This window comes from Asterias amurensis, chromosome 10 (genome assembly GCF_032118995.1).
Source record: "Asterias amurensis chromosome 10, ASM3211899v1".
Taxonomy (NCBI): Eukaryota; Metazoa; Echinodermata; class Asteroidea; order Forcipulatida; family Asteriidae; genus Asterias; species Asterias amurensis.
The window spans coordinates 6,344,373-6,365,228 of NC_092657.1; the positions used below are offsets into that span (position 1 = coordinate 6,344,373).

Genomic DNA, 20,856 nt, shown 5'->3' on the forward strand with positions numbered 1-20,856 from the left:
AAACTTCAGTATGAAGATATTCAAAAGTTGTGTACTGGGCGTCATTACTTTTCACAGAAACAGATAAAGTAGATCTGTACAGTATTGCAACTCCTCCACCAGTCTTGTGAGGTCTTGGGATGTGATGAAAGTAGTAGCCAGCAGGGGTACACTGACGACTTGTCAAGTGTTGTCATCTGGTCTCAGCCATGTTTCTGAAACGGCAACAAGGTCAAGATCTTTTTCCAGAATAAAATCAGCAAAATCGTCATACTTGTTACAGATGGACTGTGTGTTTAAACACAAAGGCTTAGTTGAGATTTGGCTGGAGTAACTGGTACTGGAACAGATGGAGTGTAACTTCGGGTATAGAGGGTTTATGAACAGATACGGCGACCAGCTTTTTTACCACGATATGTAGGTCTGTAAACAGTGCTGGGGTTTACAAAAAGTCCAAGGTTATGTAATGATACTATACAGGAAGGCAGCAGAGTTGTAGCACGTGTGGATGGGGCATAACGGAGACTGAGAAGCTTGTTCCGTGAGTAGGAAATTGCAGAGTTTGGACTAGCTTCTGCTGAGTTTGAGTTATTGACACCTTCAGGGCCGGGATTTACAGCAATGTCACCAAAAATCACAATTTCAAAATGAAAAGTGGCTGGGAGTTGTCGTAGTAAGAAATAGGGCATTTCAGATATTTACGACGTTGGATGAGTCCTGTATGGAACAAAGCTGACCATGAGTCAGTACAGTAAAATGGTCTAGCAAGCAGAGAGAGAATGAAAAGGATACTTACCTCCATTGTCCCCAGATGAGCGAACAATGTCCATGGACTAGGTGGATGACTGCACAGGATGCAGCCACCTCAGTGTGTGTAAGCTTTATACACCAGAATTCTCAACTGAGACAGTGACAAATTCCAACAGAAAAACACTATTTTCACAATTCAGATGACTCCAGGATACACAGAAAAGGTCCTGTAGATTCCAGGTGTAGTAACAAATCCAGTCGTTTAAAAATAAGAACACAAATTGAGCAATATACTAAGAAAATTAGCAAACAAACAGAGCTGTGATTTGAGTGGCTGCTGTCAGGCGCTCAGTCAAATCACAGTACTTCCAATTTATAAGGTACACATACCGATGATGAAGCCGTCTCTGGATTGTCACTCATCTGGGTTGGGGTTTGGCTCAATAAAAAAAGGCTGATAACGCCCGCAATCCGCATGGAGTCCTAAGAACAATTATGTGTAACAGCAACATGCGCAAGGTACATTGCAAGGCTCAAGTAGTGTGCTTTTAGATGCTCGAAATCTTATTCTTAGGTCTCGAAAACAAATTCGTAGAAAATTACTTCTTACTCGAAGAATACGTTACTTGTTTTTGTTTTACTATCAACCTCTCCCCATTACTCGTTAAAAGGTTTCATGCTAATAAATATTTTGAGTGATTACCAATAGTGTCCACTGCCTTTAAACGATTTATGTTTTTTTTTAATGTCCATAGATTAACATTAAACTTACAGGGTTTGAAGATAATGATAATGGAAAGCTTCCCTTCAAATCTTACTTACTGAGGTGCAGTAGCTTTTGAGAAATGAGTTAAACAATGTCATGAAAATACGTTTGTAAATGATTAAAATAATGTTCGTCTGATGAGACGAAAATTATTTTCATGACATTGTTTTACTCATTTCCCAAAAACTACAGCACCTCAGCACGTAGTATTTTCAGGGAAGCTTTCTACTATCATTATCTTCAAACTGTGTAAGTTTAGTGTAAATCTGTGGACATTGTGTTTTTTGTCCTATAAAAGTTACACAAACCCTTTAAAGCCATGGACACTTTCTGAAAGAATAAAATTAAAAGTTCACAGCTTTACAAAAAACTTACAGAGTTTACAGAAGGTAATGGTGAAAGACTTCCCTTGAAATTTTATTCCATGAAATGCTTTACTTTTTGAGAAAACATTGAAACAATTATCGTTTATTGACATCGAGAATAACGGATTTATTTCAAACACATGTCATGACACGGCGAAACGTGCGGAAACAAGGGTGGGTTTTTCCCGTTATTTTCTTCCGACTCTGATGACCGATTGAGCTTAATTTTTTTCACAGGTTTGTTATTTTATATACAAGTTGTTATACACGAAGTGTGGGCCTTTGGACAGTACTGTTTACCGATGTTGTGCGATTGCTTTAAATGTTTAAATTCATTTTCATGTTGCCTTGCCTCTTGTTGAGCTCTTAAATAAGGGAATCAATGTGTGGTGAAGAGGTTTTCAACTAGTGGTTTAATCCCACCGGGGCCTGGTTTTTGATAATTTTACCGAGACGAAGTCAAGGACCAGGCCTCGGCGGGTTTAAACCACTAGTTGAAAACAGATTCAACACACTTAGATTCTCATTCATAAATACCTTTTCGGTGAAAAAAAAACCGTCAACACTTATGGTCAAAGAGTAAAATAAATGCAAAAATTATAATTGTTCAATGATTTCTTTCAACGCAACACCCCTCCAGCTATGAAATGGTAAGGCCCAGTCAAGGCCCTCGGGTAAACAACTCCTTAAAAGGGAATGCTGTGCGCGTCGCGCGTATCGCGTGTTGTGGCACAACTGTTTCAGTCGTTGCTCTCGACCAATATGAATTAAGAAACTGTCTTTAAAGAATAGTGCAAGCTCGCGTGTCACGCAAATGTTTTAACACTTTTTCCTGGTCATGGACAAAGGTTTATACACACCCACGTAACGCGCTCTCCACCAATACGAATAGCGAAACTGTTTGAGGTATTTATGAATTATTTTTTTTGGAAGTGGCGAATTATAAATCAATATATTTGTGTATCATTATTATTGATGGGTTATTAATCAGTGTTTGCGTAGTAAGATTCGCTGGGTGACGCGGTCGGGTCTATTTGTTGCGTCCTTGTTTTGTGTTTGGTAAATGGTAAAGCGTAAACCCAGCATTAAGGTGGAGGAAGCGAGTAAAGAGACCTGTTCCTGGAGCCGATTTAATTGATAATTTGCCTGTGTGGAGGATTGGTTGGTGAGTAAATGATGTTTCATTGTGTTTTGGTTGAATTTGGGTCACAATATTAAATAAACAGCATAGGGTGCAAAGTGCACATTGTTGATAAGTATTAGCCCAACTATTTAATTAACACGTTGCCTTGGATCGGTCGAGTTGGTCTTTGAAAAGCGTTTGTAACCGTTTGTTATAAAAATTCATATGGTTAAAAAGATGTTTAAAAAGTAGAATACAATGATCCACGCACATTTGCCTCGAAATTGCGTGTTTTTTTTTATTTTACTTGCGAACTAATACGGTCGGCCATTTATAAGGGTAAAAAATGTGACTCCCATAAATGGCCGACCGTGTTTGTCGACGAGGTAAAAGGAAAACCACGCAATTTCGAGTGATACTTGTGTGGATCATCATATTCTACTTTTAAAATATCTTTATAATCATAATATGCATTTTAAAACAAACGATTACATGCGCTTTTCAAAGACCAACTCGAACGATCCAAGGCAACGTGGCCCTTTAAGTTTTGGAACCATTCGAATGTATAAATCCTATACAAATGTAGATGTATGCAACAAAACTATAAGCTACACAAATTCGGGTGGGGTTTGGGAGTCATCGCCGAAAATCAGGAGCGAATGTGAATGCAGAAATACTAGCCCTCATAGCTACCCAGTCTAGGAAGCGTTATCTCGGTCATGCTTCTTGTTTTCTAAATTGTTTACATAAAACTTACACGTAGAAAATATCCCTTGAAATATTTCTGCCGTGTCATTTTTGATGAGAAATCAATAATTTAACTTTGCGTTTAGAGCTTATTTTGCCCAGTGAGCGTTTTATTCATTGTTTTGTTTGCATCAATATCGTGCAAACTGTGTAATCGGTTTTTCAATATCAATTTTCTCGTGACCCAGATGGCCGATCGATCTCAAACTTCTACAGGCTTGTCAGTTTGTATAAATGGTGTATTACATAAAGTGCTTACACTGCCAGAAACTATTTTGTTATAGTAAAAAAAAAATTGTAACGTTCCTTGAAGGTCGGATGGAGACTGTGTTTATGGTAACAATAAGTTAGCAAATAAACACCGGTAACAACAGCTGGATTCATTAACACGTTATGTATTGCGATCAATCACGATCATTGCATCACAAAGTATGTACAAAGATCTTTGTAGGGGCGGAGTAAACACCAGCCATCTGGGGACATACAAATAAAACTCAAAAATCGATAATGGATAAGGGATTATCATTTGATATTAGGTTACAAGGTTGAAAGAACAATGTGAATGCTCTAGTTAAAAATGCTTAAAAATAAAAAGTGCAATATAAATCAACATTCTCATGCATATCAATAAACAAATTCACCCAACTAAACGTATTGACAATGATATGTTCCCAACTTTTAAGGCATTGGACACCTTGGGTAATTGCCGAAGACTACTCTTCTCACTTGGTGTATCTCAACATGCATAAGACAACAAACCTGTGGAAATTGAGGCAGGACTTGTAGAGTAAAAAAAAATATCTTACTTTAAAGGCACTGGACAACTTTGGTAATTGTCAGAGACCACCAGTCTTCTCACTTGGTGTATCTCAACATGCATAAGACATCAAACCTGGGGAAATTGAGGCAGGACTTGCAGAGTAAAAACAATATCTTACTTTAAAGGCACTGGGGTCGATTTCACAAAGGTAGTCCTAACTTAGGACTAGTCCTAGGCAATGCTATGAGATAGGACCAGTCCTAAGTTAGGACGAGTTACTGGTCCTAACTTAGGACCAGTCCTATCTCTTAGCATTGCCTAGGACTAGTCCTAAGTTAGGACTACCTTTGTGAAATCCACCCCTGGACAACTTTGGTATTTGTCAGAGACCAGTCTTCTCACTTGGTGTATCTCAACATGCATTAAGACAACAAACCTGTGGAAATTTAACTCTTTGGTCGTCGAAGTTGCAAGAGAATAATGGAAGAAAAAACACCACTGTCGAACAAGTTGTGTGCTTCAGATGATTGAACTCCAGACCTCGGCTCCGGATCCGGATGACGATATTCTAAGCGCAAATAAGTCGACAACCGACATAATTATGTCTGGATGTCAACATCTTATAGGTAGTATGACGTCTTTCTATAACAATAACCTCGGGATGACTCGATCCGACTATAAAAGTAGTCTTCATTTGACAACTTGACAATCCTAAAATTAGAATGTTACGGAGCTCTTGAGGTGCCCTCCGACTTGCCGAGATCCTAACAAAATTATCTCAGGATGACGACATCCGAAACGCAAATAAATCGAAAAACCGAGACAATTATGTTTGGATGTCAACATCATCAAAGTAATTTTGTCGCCTTCCTCTGTTAATTTTTATCGGTACTCTTTTTAATGTAAAAGAGTGAAAAACACAATTCTTTACATTTCGAGCTGTCCCCCATGGCTCTTCAAAAGGAGTTGTGGTTATTTCACTCTTTTAGAGGGGTTTCACTCCAGGACAGCGTGAAAAATCACTCAAAAAGATGCAAAATTCAATCTAAAAGAGTGAAAGACCACTCGAAAAAGAGTTGTCCCTCATATGGCTCTTCAAAGAGTGCTGTTTCACTCTTTTACATTAAAGGGTCTATGTAACTTTTGTAGGACAAAAAATACGATGTCCACAGATTTACACTAAACTTACACAGTTTGAAGATAATGATAGTAGAAAGCTTCCCTGAAAATATTACGTGCTGAGGTGCTGTAGTTTTTGGGTAATGAGTAAAACAATGTCATGAAAATAGTTTTCGTCTCATGAGACGAAAATTATTTCAAGCATTTATTACAAACGTATTTTAATGACATTGTTTTACTCATTTCTCAAAAACTACAGCACCTCAGTAAGTAATATTTGAAGAGAAGCTTTCCACTATCATTATCTTCAAATCCGGTAAGTTTAATGTAAATATATGGACATTTTGAAAAAGTACCCAAATCCTTTAATAAGAGAGTAGGTTGACATCCTAAAAGTAGGATGTCGCCTCGCTGTGATATCATCTCTGCTCTGGATGTCGAAATCATTTTGGGCGAAACTCGATTACTAACATGACAATACAAACTATTTCCAAATTGAAATGGAATTCTTATATAACAATAAGGATTTCACGGCTCTGCTTACCGTAAACAAAGAATTTGGCAAGTAGCATTTGAAACTTTGCATGTAGGATTTGAAACAAAGAAATTTGGCGCTTATGTTCCCAATCAACGGCCGATCAACTTTGTTATAGTTGACAAAATAATTGGTAATGTAGGCCTACATTTAACTGCACCGATCGATACAACCAACGTTGATTGTTATAACAGCCGTTGTGGCATTAAGTGCAAATAATGTGAAGAAGAAAAAAGTACCAGATCGCCGGCCATTTTTATTTTGCTTTAGTGACAAAGATAATAAGGGATTCAATGTGTGGTGAAGAGGTTTCAACTAGTGGTTGAATCCCAACGAGGCCTGGTTCTTGATAATTTTACCAAGACTAAGTCGAGGTAAATTATGAAGAACCAGGCCTCGGCGGGTTTAAACCACTAGTTGAAAACGGATTCGACATACTTTGATTCCCATTTATATATACCTTTTCGGTCAAAAACATCAACACTTTTTGGTCCAAAAGTAAAATAAATGCACAAAAATGATAATTATTGTTCAATGATTTCTTTCAACACAACACCCCTCCAGCTATGAAATGGTAAAGCCCTCCGCCGCCCTCGGGTAAACAACTCCTTATAAGGGAGTGCTGTGCGCGTCGCGCGTATCGCGTGATGTGGCGCAACTGTTTCAGCCGTTGCTCTCGACCAATAGGAATGAACAATATGTCTTATAAGAACATGTGCAAGCTCGCGTGTCACGCCCATGTTTCAACACTTTTTACTGGTCATAAACAAAGGTTTATACACACCCACGTGACGCGCTTTCTACCAATAGGAATAGCGAAACTGTCTGAGGTAATTATGAATGTTAGTTTACAGTCGACGACGAATAGACCAATAAGTGTACAATCTCTTGAGTGTTTGAAAAAAAAGTAGACTTATAAAGTCACCTGGAAATATATATTTTTTTCTTTTTTCTTTCAAACATAAGATTATATGCTTACGAACAATAAAACATTTTTTTTAGTAATTGTTTGTCACGATTTATATGTTTAAAAAATATATAAAGTTGTTTGGGGGCTGACTCCGCCTACCCCTTTTGTGACGTCAATCGAGGCAGACTTTGCCTGCAATGCGTATAGTAAACACACGTGCAAAGTACATGTACGTCCAAGTCGTGAGTTGGTACATTTCAAAAAGTGTTTTTCTGCATTCAGCAGCAATACACCTGGTCGGCATTGCCGGAAAAAAACTAATTTTTTGGGGGGGAAACGTACAAACTCACGACTTGGTCAGTACATTTACACATATATTAGTGACAAAAGCTTTATTTTGAAAAAATACCACTTCCAGGTGGCTTTAAAGGGAAGGTACACGTTTTGTAGTTGTCAAAGACCAGTCTTCTCACTTGATGTATCCCAAAATAAGCATAAAATAACAAGCCACACAAGGTTGTGTGCTTTCATACGGCTTGATTTCAAGACCTCAAATTCTAAATCTGAGGTCTCGAAATCAAATTCGCGGAAAATTACATCTTTCTCGAAAACCACGTTACTTCAGAGGGACCCCAGAGAATTTATTCAAGCGAAAATGTACACAGTAATACGATTACCGCATAACAAAACTTTTTGTTTGTTTTATTTTGTGTTCAGTGGCCAAAAACAAGGAACATTTCAAGATGGTTAAAGGAATAAAAAGTCAAACATGCCAGGTCTACTGGGTATTTATCATGCTGTGTTTCATGATATGGATTGTCTTCTTACTCTTCCAGTATCAGCTACTATCAAAGCCACGCGGTATGTTTGCAATGGGAGACTTCAGGACGCTAGGTGGCAGCAGACTTACCAGGTAAATTTCCATTGTTTACGTAGTTCTGAGCGAGCACATATTATGACCGAGAACAATGGATTTTACCTGATAAGTCTGCTGCCACCAAGCGTCCCAAAAGTCTCCCATTCCACCTGTTTAATCATGTATTTGTTTTGCTATCTCGTCACAACAAGAGTGATGAAAGTGGAGCCTTTAAGGACATTATTCTAAAATTGAGGTCTCGAAATCAAGTTCGTGGAAAATCACGTCTTTCTCGAAAACTAGGTCACTTCAGAGGGAACCGTTTCTCAAAAATGTATGTTTTATACTATCAACCTCTCCCCATTACTAGTTACCAAGTAAGGTTTTTATGCTAATTTTGAGTCATTGCCAATAGTATTCACTGGCTTTAATTAATAAATTAAAGTTCAACTGTATATGCTTTTGTACTTATTTTTCGTTAGGCAATTTGGACAGCAATGCAAGAAGCTGTTAGTGTTGGTCACATTGTAGGGAAGTTTTACTTGCGTTGACAAAACAGTAATTACCTGAAAAAAAAATCTACGCATGTGAAATTATTTTACCTATTATTTTCGTTCGGAGTAGCTTTGAGACTGAAGAGTGAGCCGCAGTCCCAGCCCTATAAAGTGAACAAACAGAAACAACACCCACAGTTGGTAAGTTCAGTGTATCATTGCCACGTTCGCATTGCATACAATCAAACAAGCAAACACCCCAACAAACAAAAACACATAAAAACAGACAAAAAACAGACAACCAAAGAACCAAAGAACCAAAGAACCAAACAAACAACCAAACAAACAAACAAACAAACAAACAAACAAACAAACAAAGAACCAAACAAACAAACAAACAAACAAACAAACAAACAAACAAACAAACAAACAAACAAACAAACAAACAAACAAACAAACAAACAAACAAACAAACAAACAAACAAACAAACAAACAAACAAATAAACAAAAACAAAAACAAATTCAAACCAAAAACAGAAAAAAAACAACAAACAAACAAACAAACAAACAAACAAACAAACAAACAAACAAACAAACAAACAAACAAACAAACAAACAAACAAACAAACAAACAAACAAACAAACAAACAAACAAACAAACAAACAAACAAACAAACAAACAAACAAACAAACAAACAAACAAACAAACAAACAAGCAAGCAAGCAAGCAAGCAAGCAAGCAAGCAAGCAAGCAAGCAAGCAAGCAAGCAAGCAAGCAAGCAAGCAAGCAAGCAAGCAAGCAAGCAAGCAAGCAAGCAAGCAAGCAAGCAAGCAAGCAAGCAAGCAAGCAAGCAAGCAAGCAAGCAAGCAAGCAAGCAAGCAAGCAAGCAAGCAAGCAAGCAAGCAAGCAAGCAAGCAAGCAAGCAAGCAAGCAAGCAAGCAAGCAAGCAAGCAAGCAAGCAAGCAAGCAAGCAAGCAAGCAAGCAAGCAAGCAAGCAAGCAAGCAAGCAAGCAAGCAAGCAAGCAAGCAAGCAAGCAAGCAAGCAAGCAAGCAAGCAAGCAAGCAAGCAAGCAAGCAAGCAAGCAAGCAAACAAGCAAACAAGCAAACAAACATACAAACAAACTTATATGTTTGTTCCAAATTACAGTGTATCCTGTATTAACCTCTTGAGAAACTAAAGATAAAGTATTTATGTTTGCTAAATTGAAGCTCAGTAAATCTTGAAAACTGTTCAGCCGTCTTGTTGTTTATACATGGCATAACATAATGTGCTTCCGAACCAACATAGCCAAATCTTGTTTGGATTCTCTCTTTTGATAGCCGCACTCCACAATGGATGCCTTCTTGAAAGAACAATCTGAAGTGCAGCTCCAACGCCACAAGTACATCCAGGAGTCATGTGCTAAACACCCACACCTAAACGTGGGCGATATCAGCCACACAACAAAGAGACAGATACTTGTGGTCGACAAGCATAGGCTTCTTTACTGCTTCATACCAAAGGTGCGATTAAAGGGAAACGTTTTTTATTTTGTTTGGGGCTTTGGGCTACAACAAAACAGTTTGTTATTATACAAAATCTGTGATTGCAGTAATAATAACCAGCTTTTATACAGCTCTTTTCACACCCGAGGGCATCTCAAAGCGCTTCCGTTATTACCCCTTGTCACTGGGCCTTGAATCATTTATCAACCATCTCAACTCCCTTGGGAGTATACAGCCTGTGGGACAATTATATGCGCTACTCGGCAAAACCATGCACAAGAACCACTGGGTGGAGAGAAGCAATTTTAGTGAAGTGTCTTGCTCAGGGACACAAGTGTTACAACCAGGATTCGAACCCACACTCTGCTGAACAGAAGCATCACAGCTTGAGTTCGGTGCTCTTATCCACTCTGCCACGACACCCCAAAATAATTCCATCTCATTAGTTTCTTGCAAAAAAAAAAACCCAAAACACACGTTTTTTTAATCCAGATATAAAATCCGAACCATCTTCATTGGATTGGACGGGATTGGATTAGCGATCAAAGTAGAATAATTACCGATCAAAATTGTAGGAATATAAAACTTAATCTCTCACAAAGCTTATGAATTTGTGTTTTTAACTGGTTAGATGACATCGTCAATATCAACTGATCCATCCAGTGAAGATGTTATTAAACATGAAATATGAACTGTTTTTAAACTTAAAAAGTTCTATAGTAATAATGTCATTAAAATAGACCCTTCCCACGAAATACGCTAATTACATTCACGCATGCGTACATACCCTATTGGTGGCAAACGCCACAGAGTTGTACACTAAGCAGACGCGCAAACGCGTCTGCGTCACGCAGCCATTAGCCGTGTATAAAACATAGATATAGCTATAAGTTATCACACAAGCGCGAGTGGAATACGGAAAAATATAGCGCTTCTGCGTCCCATATCCAACTTGGTGCGTGACATAGAACACAATACGCATGGTAGTGATATTAGCCGTGCAATATTATACACATAATGAATGTTTATGAGTGCAATGGTGCGAATATGTTCATGAGTTGAAAGATGGAAAGTTCTATTCAACGAGGCGGAGCCGAGTTGAATGGAACATTCAAGCTTTCAACGAATGAACATATTCGCACCATTGCACGAATGAAAAACATTCATTATTTGTTTTATATAACATCCAAGTAGATCTTTGTCATTTTGATTGAAAGATAAAACTTTCAAAACAAACATAGTGTAGGCTACAATTTTAATTGTAGAAGCCGAATGCTAGTAATTTTACTAATATGCCTTGCAGTAACACTGCTGCGTTACCAAAGACACGCGCACGCAATGATGTTTTTACTCAGCTTTTTCGTTCCATCCGAAAAGTACTATTGCACGCTGGCAGCGTGCCAGTGTGCAGTGGTACTTTTCGGATGGAACGAAAAAGCACGGTGAGTGACTCAGCGTGCAATGGTACTTTTATTTGCTATCACGTGACGGACAATCCTCCAATCAAATGGCAAGGAACTGCGTGGGTGTTATATAAAGGTTTTTATCACCACTCCATTACTCCATTCTGCCAATCTGATTGGAGGATTAGCGCGTACTTGAAGATAAAATTAAAATATCATATTCTATATCTATGGTACACAACAGCGTAATGTTTCCTTATTTTTACGAACAAAAATGTTAGTGCGAATATCTCATATAGATACGCCTCTTTTACTATGTATGCATGGGTACGTCACAATGCTAACCCAAAACGAGGCGATGGGCGCAGCCACTGCAAGTGATGGGGGACGTGCGCCCATAGCCTCATTTTGGGTTAGAATTATGACGTCATGCATAAATATTAAGAGAGGCGTATTAACAACATTACCAATGATGTATTCATCGAAGTAAACTGTATTCGTTTGTGTCGTTATTTTTATGCTACAAAAGGCTGGATGCACCAACTGGAAGACAGTATTAGCGGTGATGGATGGATATCGGAGTAGAACGGACGATATCACAGGACCAATGGCCCACGATTACTACGAGAAAAGGAGACTCAGCTCTTACAACCAAACGGAGCAAAAATACCGTCTGGAAACCTACACCAAGTTCACCGTCACACGGCATCCATTTGAACGTGCTCTATCAGCGTACGGAAACAAGTTCGCAAACATGAACGTTTACAGAGGTTATCCGCCCTACCAAAAACTTGCCAGGTCTATCATGAAGAAGTTCAGGAAAAATGCAACGCCCGTGCAGCTGAAGACTGGCGAGAATATTACGTGGGTTGAGTGGGTTTCGTACCTCACTAAATCTCGCCCGGAAGAGTTTGACGTGCACTGGATGGAGTACTTTCAACTATGTTCTCCGTGCAAAATAAACTACGACTACATTGGCAAATTGGACACCATTTCAGATGATTCTGAATACATTCAGACAAAGTTGGGTATACAAAAGAAAGTGTCGTTCCCGTCGAGAAAAACCAGTCTTCCGTATAACAGTTCAGACAAATTTGATAACTACATGAGTCAGTTAAGTCAAGAACAACTTCGAAATCTTTGGGAGGTGTACAGGTTAGACTTTGAGCTGTTTGGGTACTCAAAACCAAATTTGTCTTAAAAACAGCGTGGGTCCAATTGTCAATTCAAACAATTGTCAATTCAATTCAATTCCAATTGTCAATTCAATTGTCAATTCCGTTCAAACAACACCTCGCGATGCCCTCTCGACCAATCAGAATAGACATACTGTCTTAGGTATTTATGAATGGCTGTTACCATTCATCCAGATAAAGAAGGTTACACTCATTATCATAAAGGATGCAATCAAGCCAGTAGATTGATTATCTGTTTATTTCGTCAAATCTATTGAATAATGTTTATGAGGTCTCTGTTATTCCCAGTGGTCTGTCTGATCATCAAGTTACAGGTCTTAAATTGTGTGATATTGACACCCCTCACGGCCAAGGCAGATGGATTTGCAATAATAGTCTGCTGAAAGACGACGATTGCAACTTCAGGGTTGTTACCTTTTGGAGTTATTGGAGAACACAAAAGTATAATTATGACAAGGTGTCTGACTGGTGGGAAAGTGGCAAATTTAGAACAAAGGAAATTATTCGGGACTTTGGAAAAGAAAAAGCCTCTGATAAAAAACGTCACTTCGTTCACTTACAGAAACGCCATGCGTATTTATTGAGTATGGGCTTAAACTGTGACACTGATGCTATTAATGAAATTGAAACTGAGCTTAAAATCTATGAGACTAATGAGTGGGAAAAAGCCCAAATTAGAATCCGCAACACTGTAAAAGATGAAGGCGAAAAAGCTTCTAAATATTTCCTCAACCTGGAAAAGCAGCAAGTAAATAATGGGAAAATCGACAAATTACTCACCAACGATGGTAGTTATGCCAACCAGTCAGACACTATGTTGAACTGTGCCAATGTGTTCTATAGTAATTTATATAAGGCAGAGGAAATATCTCCTTTCCGCCTAGAAGACATTATTTCAAATATAGAAACCAAACAAATTACTGAAGAGATTCAGTCTAACCTTGATTGTGAAATTACAGCCGACGAAGTTAGGAGAGCTATTTTTCAGATGAACAAAAATAAGTCCCCAGGGCAGGATGGTCTGACTGTAGAATTCTATCAAACCTATTGGGATGTTATTAGCACAGATTTGATTGATGTTTATAATGATTGTCTTAACAAAGGTACAATGTGTAACTCTATGAATTCCGCTTTGATTAGACTCTTTTATAAAAATGTGGGCGATAGATACGAATTGAAAAACTGGCGTCCCATTAGTCTGCTCAACGTGGATTATAAAATCCTGGCTAAAGTGATCACAACAGATTGAAACTAATCATGCCCATTATTATCGGCGAAGAGCAAACTTGTGGGATAACCTCTAGAAATATTCAAGAGAATATTATGCTTTTACGAGATGTTATTGATTTTGCTAACTGGAATAATTTACACGCTTGTCTTCTAAGTATAGATCAAGAAAAAGCTTTTGATCGTATTAGCTGGGTTTATATTATGTTATGGACAGAATGGGTATCCCACCGATACTGATTAAGTGGATTAAAGTCCTTTACAGTAATCCTTATTAATGAGTCTTAAGCTTCAATGGTTAGTTCGGTACCCATCCTCCTGAACAATTTTATTGGCACTCCCGTTAAGGTTGAACGAGGGATACGACAAGGGTGCCCATTATCTCCTTTGTTGTACTCCATTTGTGCGGAGGGGTTAGCCTCCCTAGTCAGAAGTAGTTGTAAACTTTAAGGTATTGTTACCCCTAATGGGGAATGCAGTGTTCGTTTAATCCAACATGCTGACGACACTAATATATTTGTTAGTGACAATAAGGTATTCGATGTAATTCAACACATTCTCAACGTGTATTGTAAAGGTAGTGGTTCTAAACTTAATGTTGATAAATCTAAAGGTCTTTGGTTAGGGAACTGTTATGGAGAAGTAGAAAAGATAGCCCTGGTAGTTTCAAGTTTGTTAAGAAACTTAAAATTCTCGGTATCATATTTGGGACTGACATTACGCCTGAAGTGGGGTCCCAGAATTAACAAAATTAGCTCTACCCTTGACAAATGCTCCAAACGTCACCTCAATTTAAATGGTAAAGTAGTTATTGTGAACAATTTGATAGGAGCAGGGATTAACTATTTGGGAAGCGTGCTTGAATGTCCCAACTACTGGATCAAAAAGATGAATGATCTTATTTGGACATTTTTTTTGAGTGAGAAAATGGAGAAAATCAAGAGAAATACCATCATAGGTCCCCCAGAATTGGGGGGAATGGGCCTTTTGGATATTGAGAGTAAATTAATGAGTCTTAAGCTTCAATGGTTAGTTCGGTACCCATCCTCTGAAGGTAAATGGAAAGTGTATTTTTATTACTGGTTGAAATGTGCCGGAGCAGACGATCATTTAGAATGGTACATATTTGCTAACATTCGTAAGAATCTTCAAATCACCCCGTTTTACCATGAACTTATCGTTACTTTTAAGTACGCAGGAGGGAAGCTTTTATGCAATTTTACCAGCATTTGGGAAGCCATGGAAGTTCCACTGTGGAACAATGTCAAGGTTACTAGGGATGAATCACTTTTAAAGAGCCCTCTTCTAAAATCTGTGGGTTGTTTTAATGTGGGTGATGTTGTCAGACACGGAGAACTGTTCTCCTTTCATGATATTGCCAGAGCATGTCAAATCAAACATATTAATGATGGTAGAATTTTGAAGAGAATTGAAAAACACATAGATTATACGTTAATCAATGAGAAAAGAGAAGGACCGGCAGTGCATACAAGTAACTGGCTTGCCATTTGTGATCATCAAAGCAAAACTGTTCCTATTTGTGAAACTAATGTGAAGTCTAATTATATGAACTGCATAATGTGTAAAATTGTTTCTCCCAAGGTGCAAGTTAAATGGAAACACATTTTTCACCTAGGACAAGATTTACCTTGGGCTTCAGTTTGGATGAGTAATTGGAAAAATGGGTTAATGGATCCGGATGACAAACAGTTTATGTACAAACTTAGACATAGAATTCTACCAACTAAAGACGTTTTGCTGAAAATAGGTGTCGTTAAAGAACCAACATGTCCGCTTTGTAACGTTAACAATGAAACTCACGAACATATCTTTATTTATTGTACCCACACTTGGGAGGCTTGGACCTTTGTGGAAAGACTGCTCAGAAAATATACTGGTAACAAACACGTTTACTTGAATGACTCTAATAGAATTATTGGTTATAATTTAGAACCAGTTCAGGCTATTGTCGTAGCTAAACTGCTCAGACTGATCTGGAATATAAGATGCAAAAAGGTGTGCAACAGTTATTCCAAAACCAGCAGAAATTGACATCATCATTCAGTTAAAAGTTGGGAATTTAAGTGGGGTGCTTATTATTTTGTGACTTAAGTAGTTTCGTGAATACGGCCCCAGCGTCCCATATCCAACGCGCTATATTTTCCGTATTTCCACGAGCGCGCGTGTGATAACGTATTTATCTTCAAGCCATAGATATAGAATTAAAGTTATTCTATTCTATATCTATGCTTCAAGCAAACTTGGTGCGTGACATAGAACACAATACGCATGGTAGTGAAATTAGCCGTGCAATATAGGTTTTATCACCACTCCATTTTGCCAATCTGATTGGAGGATTAGCGCGTACTTGAAGATAAAATTAAAATATCATATTCTATTATCCATGGTACACAAGAGCGTAATGTTTACTTATTTTTTACGAACAAAAATGGTAGTGCGAATATCTCATATTAGATACACCTCTTTTACTATGTATGCATGGGTACGTCACAATGCTAACCTAAAACGAGGCGATGGGCGCAGCCACTGCAAGTGATGGGGGACGTGCGCCCATAGCCTCAGTTTGGGTAAGAATTATGACGTCATGCATAAATATTAAGAGAGGCGTATTAACAACATTATCAATGATGTATTCATCGAAGTAAACTGTATTCGTTTGTGTCGTTATTTTTATGCTACACAAGGCTGGATGCACCAACTGGAAGGCAGTATTAATGGTGAGGGATGGATATCGGAATAGAACGGACGATATCACAGGACCAATGGCCCACGATTACTACGAGAAAAGGAGACTCAGCTCTTACAACCAAACGGAGCAAAAATACCGTCTGGAAACCTACACCAAGTTCACCGTCACACGGCATCCATTTGAACGTGCTCTATCAGCGTACGGAAACAAGTTCGCAAACATTGACGTTTACAGAGGGTATCCGCCCTACCAAAAACTTGCCAGGTCTATCACGAAGAAGTTCAGGAAAAATGCAACGCCCGTGCAGCTGAAGACTGGCGAGAATATTACGTGGGTTGAGTGGGTTTCGTACCTCACTAAATCTCGCCCGGAAGAGTTTGACGTGCACTGGATGGAGTACTTTCAACTATGTTCTCCGTGCAAAATAAACTACGACTACATTGGCAAATTGGACACCATTTCAGATGATATATATATATTTATTGACCAAACCAACAGCGGACGAGCCGCCAATTACAGGAAAGGATACAAAACAATTAGAAATATTCATATAGCCTATATAAAAACAATCTGATATGTACAAAGTTAACAATTAAAATATAATCATCTTAGGAAAGAAAATTAAAGCATACATTGAAGATTAAGTAAAATAAAATAGGGAACAGAAAACAGACCACCATGAACGACTGTGAAAATATATTTAAATTAAATTATAAACAGAATAAACGATAAAAAGACAAGGGAAAAAAAGAAGAAAAAAAAAATATATATATATATATAATATAAACAAATCGATGTGAACAATATCAAATAAAATAAAACAAAACACTGTAAATACATGTATACATTAGTTACTGGAAGAGGATATGGCACGCAAAACCTGACCACGAAAAGAATTAAGAGAAGGGACTCCGAACACATCACAAGAACCATGGATACTATTATATGTCGAGGAAATCCTTGACAAAAAGCCACGCTTTGTCACATCCACCTGATTCCTTGGCACATATAAGATGTGTTTAATAGACTGTCTAGTATTACGGTTAGGAACATGTAAGCCGAAGGGGTTGAACTCAGTGTTGCTAAAATGATTGTGGAAAAATTTGTAGAGAAATAGACAGTCATTCAATATTCTTCTCTGTCTAAGTGGTGGAAGTCTGTACATTTTACATAGGTCAAGATAATCCAAGTTATAAATAGTGCCATTATTTAGTGTCCTATGAATAAATTTGAGAAAACGAAACTGAACTCCCTCTAGTCTATGTGCTTGATGGGCTGAAATAGAGTTAAATACAATGGTACAAAAATCAAGATTAGGTCTGATGAGAGAACAAAAAAAGGTACGTAGAACATGCTCATTCTTTAAGGAGCGAAAGTTACGCCATACTAAACCACTCGTGCGATTGGCTTTTTTGATAATAGTATTAACATGCGGAATGAAAGTGAGTCTGCTGTCAATAAAAATACCAAGATCTTTCTGGACATCAACACGAGTAAGAATATTATCACCTAAGGTATAATCAAATTTGACAGGCTTCTTCTTAAGAGTCAGGGTTAAAATGCTACATTCGTTAACGTTAAGAAATAGACGCCATGTTTTAGACCAGTCAAGAATTCTATCTAAGTCAGCCTGCAAAGAAATAGTATCGGCTGTGCAACCAATCTGACGAAAAACCTTTAGACCATCAGCATAAAGTAAACATTTATTACTTAAACATTCAAGAAGATCGTTAACAAATAATGTAAATAAGAGAGGTCCTAGAATTGAACCCTGTGGAATTCCAGAGGGCACTGTTTTCCATTCGGAAGAAAAACCATCCACAACTACTCTATGTTTTCTGCCAGTTAGATAACTTTGTATAACAAAATTAATACATTTGGATGAATATTGTAGGAGTTCAGTTTGTACAAAGGAAAATCATGGTTGACTCGATCAAATGCCTTGGAAAAATCAGTATATATAACATCTAACTGCTCTCTCTGATCAACAGCACGGTATGCCTCTAGTAAAAGTGCAGTAAGGTTTGTGGAACAACCCCTTCCAGAGACAAAACCGTGCTGTTGCTCAGAAATCGCAGGTCGAACATGGGAAAAAATCTGCTCACATAGTATTTTTTCATAAACCTTGGCTACCTGAGGGATTAATGAAATTGGCCTATAGTTAGAGACACTTGACTTTTTACCAGCCTTATGGATAGGAACAAGGTTAGCAGTTTTCCAACTTGAAGGAAAGCATCCCTCCTTGGATGCTCTTGTGAAAATATACGATAAAGGACCACACAGGGCACCAGCACAGGAATTAAAAACAAAACCTGATACATTATCTGATCCACTAGCTCTAGAACAGTCAATATTGTTTAACTTTTTTAGAACATCAGATTCAGTTATTTGGATAGCAGGCATGGCATTCAAGTTAGCAGACTGAAGAGTAGGCATAGTCTCCGTTGCATTAGATTCATCAGGTGGTGGAAGATAGACAGACTGAAAAAAAGTCCATAAAAAGAGCCGTTTTGCTAGACGAATCAGTAGCTTCTAGACCTGAGGTTTCATGACGAAGAGTTGAAGGCAAGGCATGCCGGCGGGATCGAGCCTTAATAAAACTCCAAAAACGTTTTGGATTTTTACCAATGTCATCAGTGATTGATTGAAGATATGATGCATACTTAATCTTTACCAAATCAGTTCTTGATTGCTGAAAAGATGCTATGTTCTCCGGAGTTGAATTGGACTTCTTGCGGCGAAATGCTCGTTCTTTGGCTCTTAGGGCAAAATGAACTTGTCCATCAAACCAAGGAGGTGAGGGACGTCGTGGACGGACAACATGGACAACATCGATGATGGCAGCTTCAACAAGATCATTGAAGAGAGATGTAGCATCATCAATATTGTCAGTGGCTTCGAGCAGATTCCAGGGAATGCACTCAAGTGTTCTGTTGAGGTCTTTTAAATCTGCTTTACGGAAGTTAAAAATGGGCCGACTGATAGGCTGTAAAACAGGCATTGAAGTATCATTGAAAAGAAAGCTCAATCTTATTGACTTGTGATCAGATTGAAAAAAGTCATCACCAGTTGTAGACGAAGCTATAGGAGGTTACTAGAAGTAAGGGCAAGGTCGAGAATGTTATCTCCTCTCGTGGAGCAAAAGTTTACTTGTTGCAAATTGTGAGCAGACATGACAGCATCAACAAAAACATCATCAATCGTCGATCCACTTGAGACTGCCAGCTTACTTCTAGGGTTCCACTGTAAAGTAGGGAGATTGAAATCTCCAGCAATACAAATGTTATTGTAGTGGCTGGAAACAATAATAAAGGTGTCAGCCAGTGCCTCTAGTGGCCCAACTCTACTGTTCGGTGGCCTATAAAAAACACCAAGAAGCATCTTGTTGCGGCTAGACAGACGTACCTCAACCAATAACAGCTCCAGATCATTACGCTCGAAATCTTGCCTTCTACGGCATACAAAGTTATTGTGACAGCCTAGAAGTACACGTCCTCCTCCGCGTCTGTTTACTCTGTCATTACGAAAGATGGTGTAGTTGGGGATATTTAACTCGGAATCCATCACATCAGTAGTGAGCCAAGTTTCAGTTAAAGCAAAGAAGTTGTAAAAGCCACCAGGTTGCAAATGAGCAACCAAGGAAGTGTGGAAAGAGTCAAGCTTATTTTTCAAACTTCTTTTATTTTGTATGTACATCCATCTGGCATGTTGTATTTGGAGGGCTCCGGGTGAAGGTGTTTGTAGATGACTCATCAGATGGTGCTTCAGGTCCTGGATTAAGCTCGATGTCACCAGAAAGAATAATGTTGAAGCGTGCAGTGGAGTTTGCATAATAGAGTGTACTGGAGAGCTTAATGTTGTACTTCACCCATTGATGAGTGGAGCTTGGTACAACATAGCAGGATGATGACAAAGAAGGTGGCCTAGCAAGACTCCATGCTCCTGCATGACAATGCAGTTTCTCAGGCATGAAGAGCAGCTTGGGGAGTTGGATTTCATTTTATTGACCAGATTGATCAAAAACTTTCTGGAAAACACTGGAAATCTGAAAAGTGTTGACATGAAACTGATGATGAAATACACCAAAGTTGTCAGCAAGGGAACCTCTATCAAATGAAGTAAAATTCAAACAGGTTAGAGTGCTCAGAACTACCCAAAAGAGCAAACGAGTGAGAGCACAACGTGAAGCTTGTTGACTGGTCGCCATCATAGAAGCCATCATCTGAATACATTCAGACAAAGTTGGGTATACAAAAGAAAGTGTCGTTCCCGTCGAGAAAAAACCGTCTTCCGTATAACAGTTCAGACAAATTTGATAACTACATGAGTCAGTTAAGTCAAGACTGCCCCCTTAAGTCAAGACTGCCCCCTTAAAGGCAGTGGACACTATTGGTAATTACTCCAAATAATTATTAGCATAAACCTTAC

The 20,856-nt window shown here is 38.4% G+C and overlaps 1 protein-coding gene across 1 annotated transcript; it reads left to right on the forward strand.

Annotated features, from left to right (window-relative positions):
• Nucleotides 1-2,891: 2,891 nt before the first annotated feature.
• On the forward strand, nucleotides 2,892-12,496 carry LOC139943115 (carbohydrate sulfotransferase 9-like). Its single transcript, XM_071939932.1, has 5 exons — nucleotides 2,892-3,025; nucleotides 7,772-7,915; nucleotides 8,535-8,605; nucleotides 9,728-9,910; nucleotides 11,825-12,496. The coding sequence occupies exons 2-5, from the start codon at nucleotides 7,798-7,800 to the stop codon at nucleotides 12,494-12,496; spliced, it is 1,044 nt and encodes a 347-aa protein (XP_071796033.1). The 5' UTR covers nucleotides 2,892-3,025; nucleotides 7,772-7,797.
• Nucleotides 12,497-20,856: the final 8,360 nt, after the last annotated feature.

Bases quoted from the DNA above. Each gene is read 5' to 3' on its own strand.
- LOC139943115 (XM_071939932.1), top strand. From the start codon at position 7,798: ATGGTTAAAGGAATAAAAAGTCAAACATGCCAGGTCTACTGGGTATTT. The intron at 7,916-8,534 runs GTATGTTTGCAA...CGTTCGGAGTAG, and splicing joins GCTACTATCAAAGCCACGCG to CTTTGAGACTGAAGAGTGAG. The intron at 8,606-9,727 runs GTAAGTTCAGTG...CTCTTTTGATAG, and splicing joins AGAAACAACACCCACAGTTG to CCGCACTCCACAATGGATGC.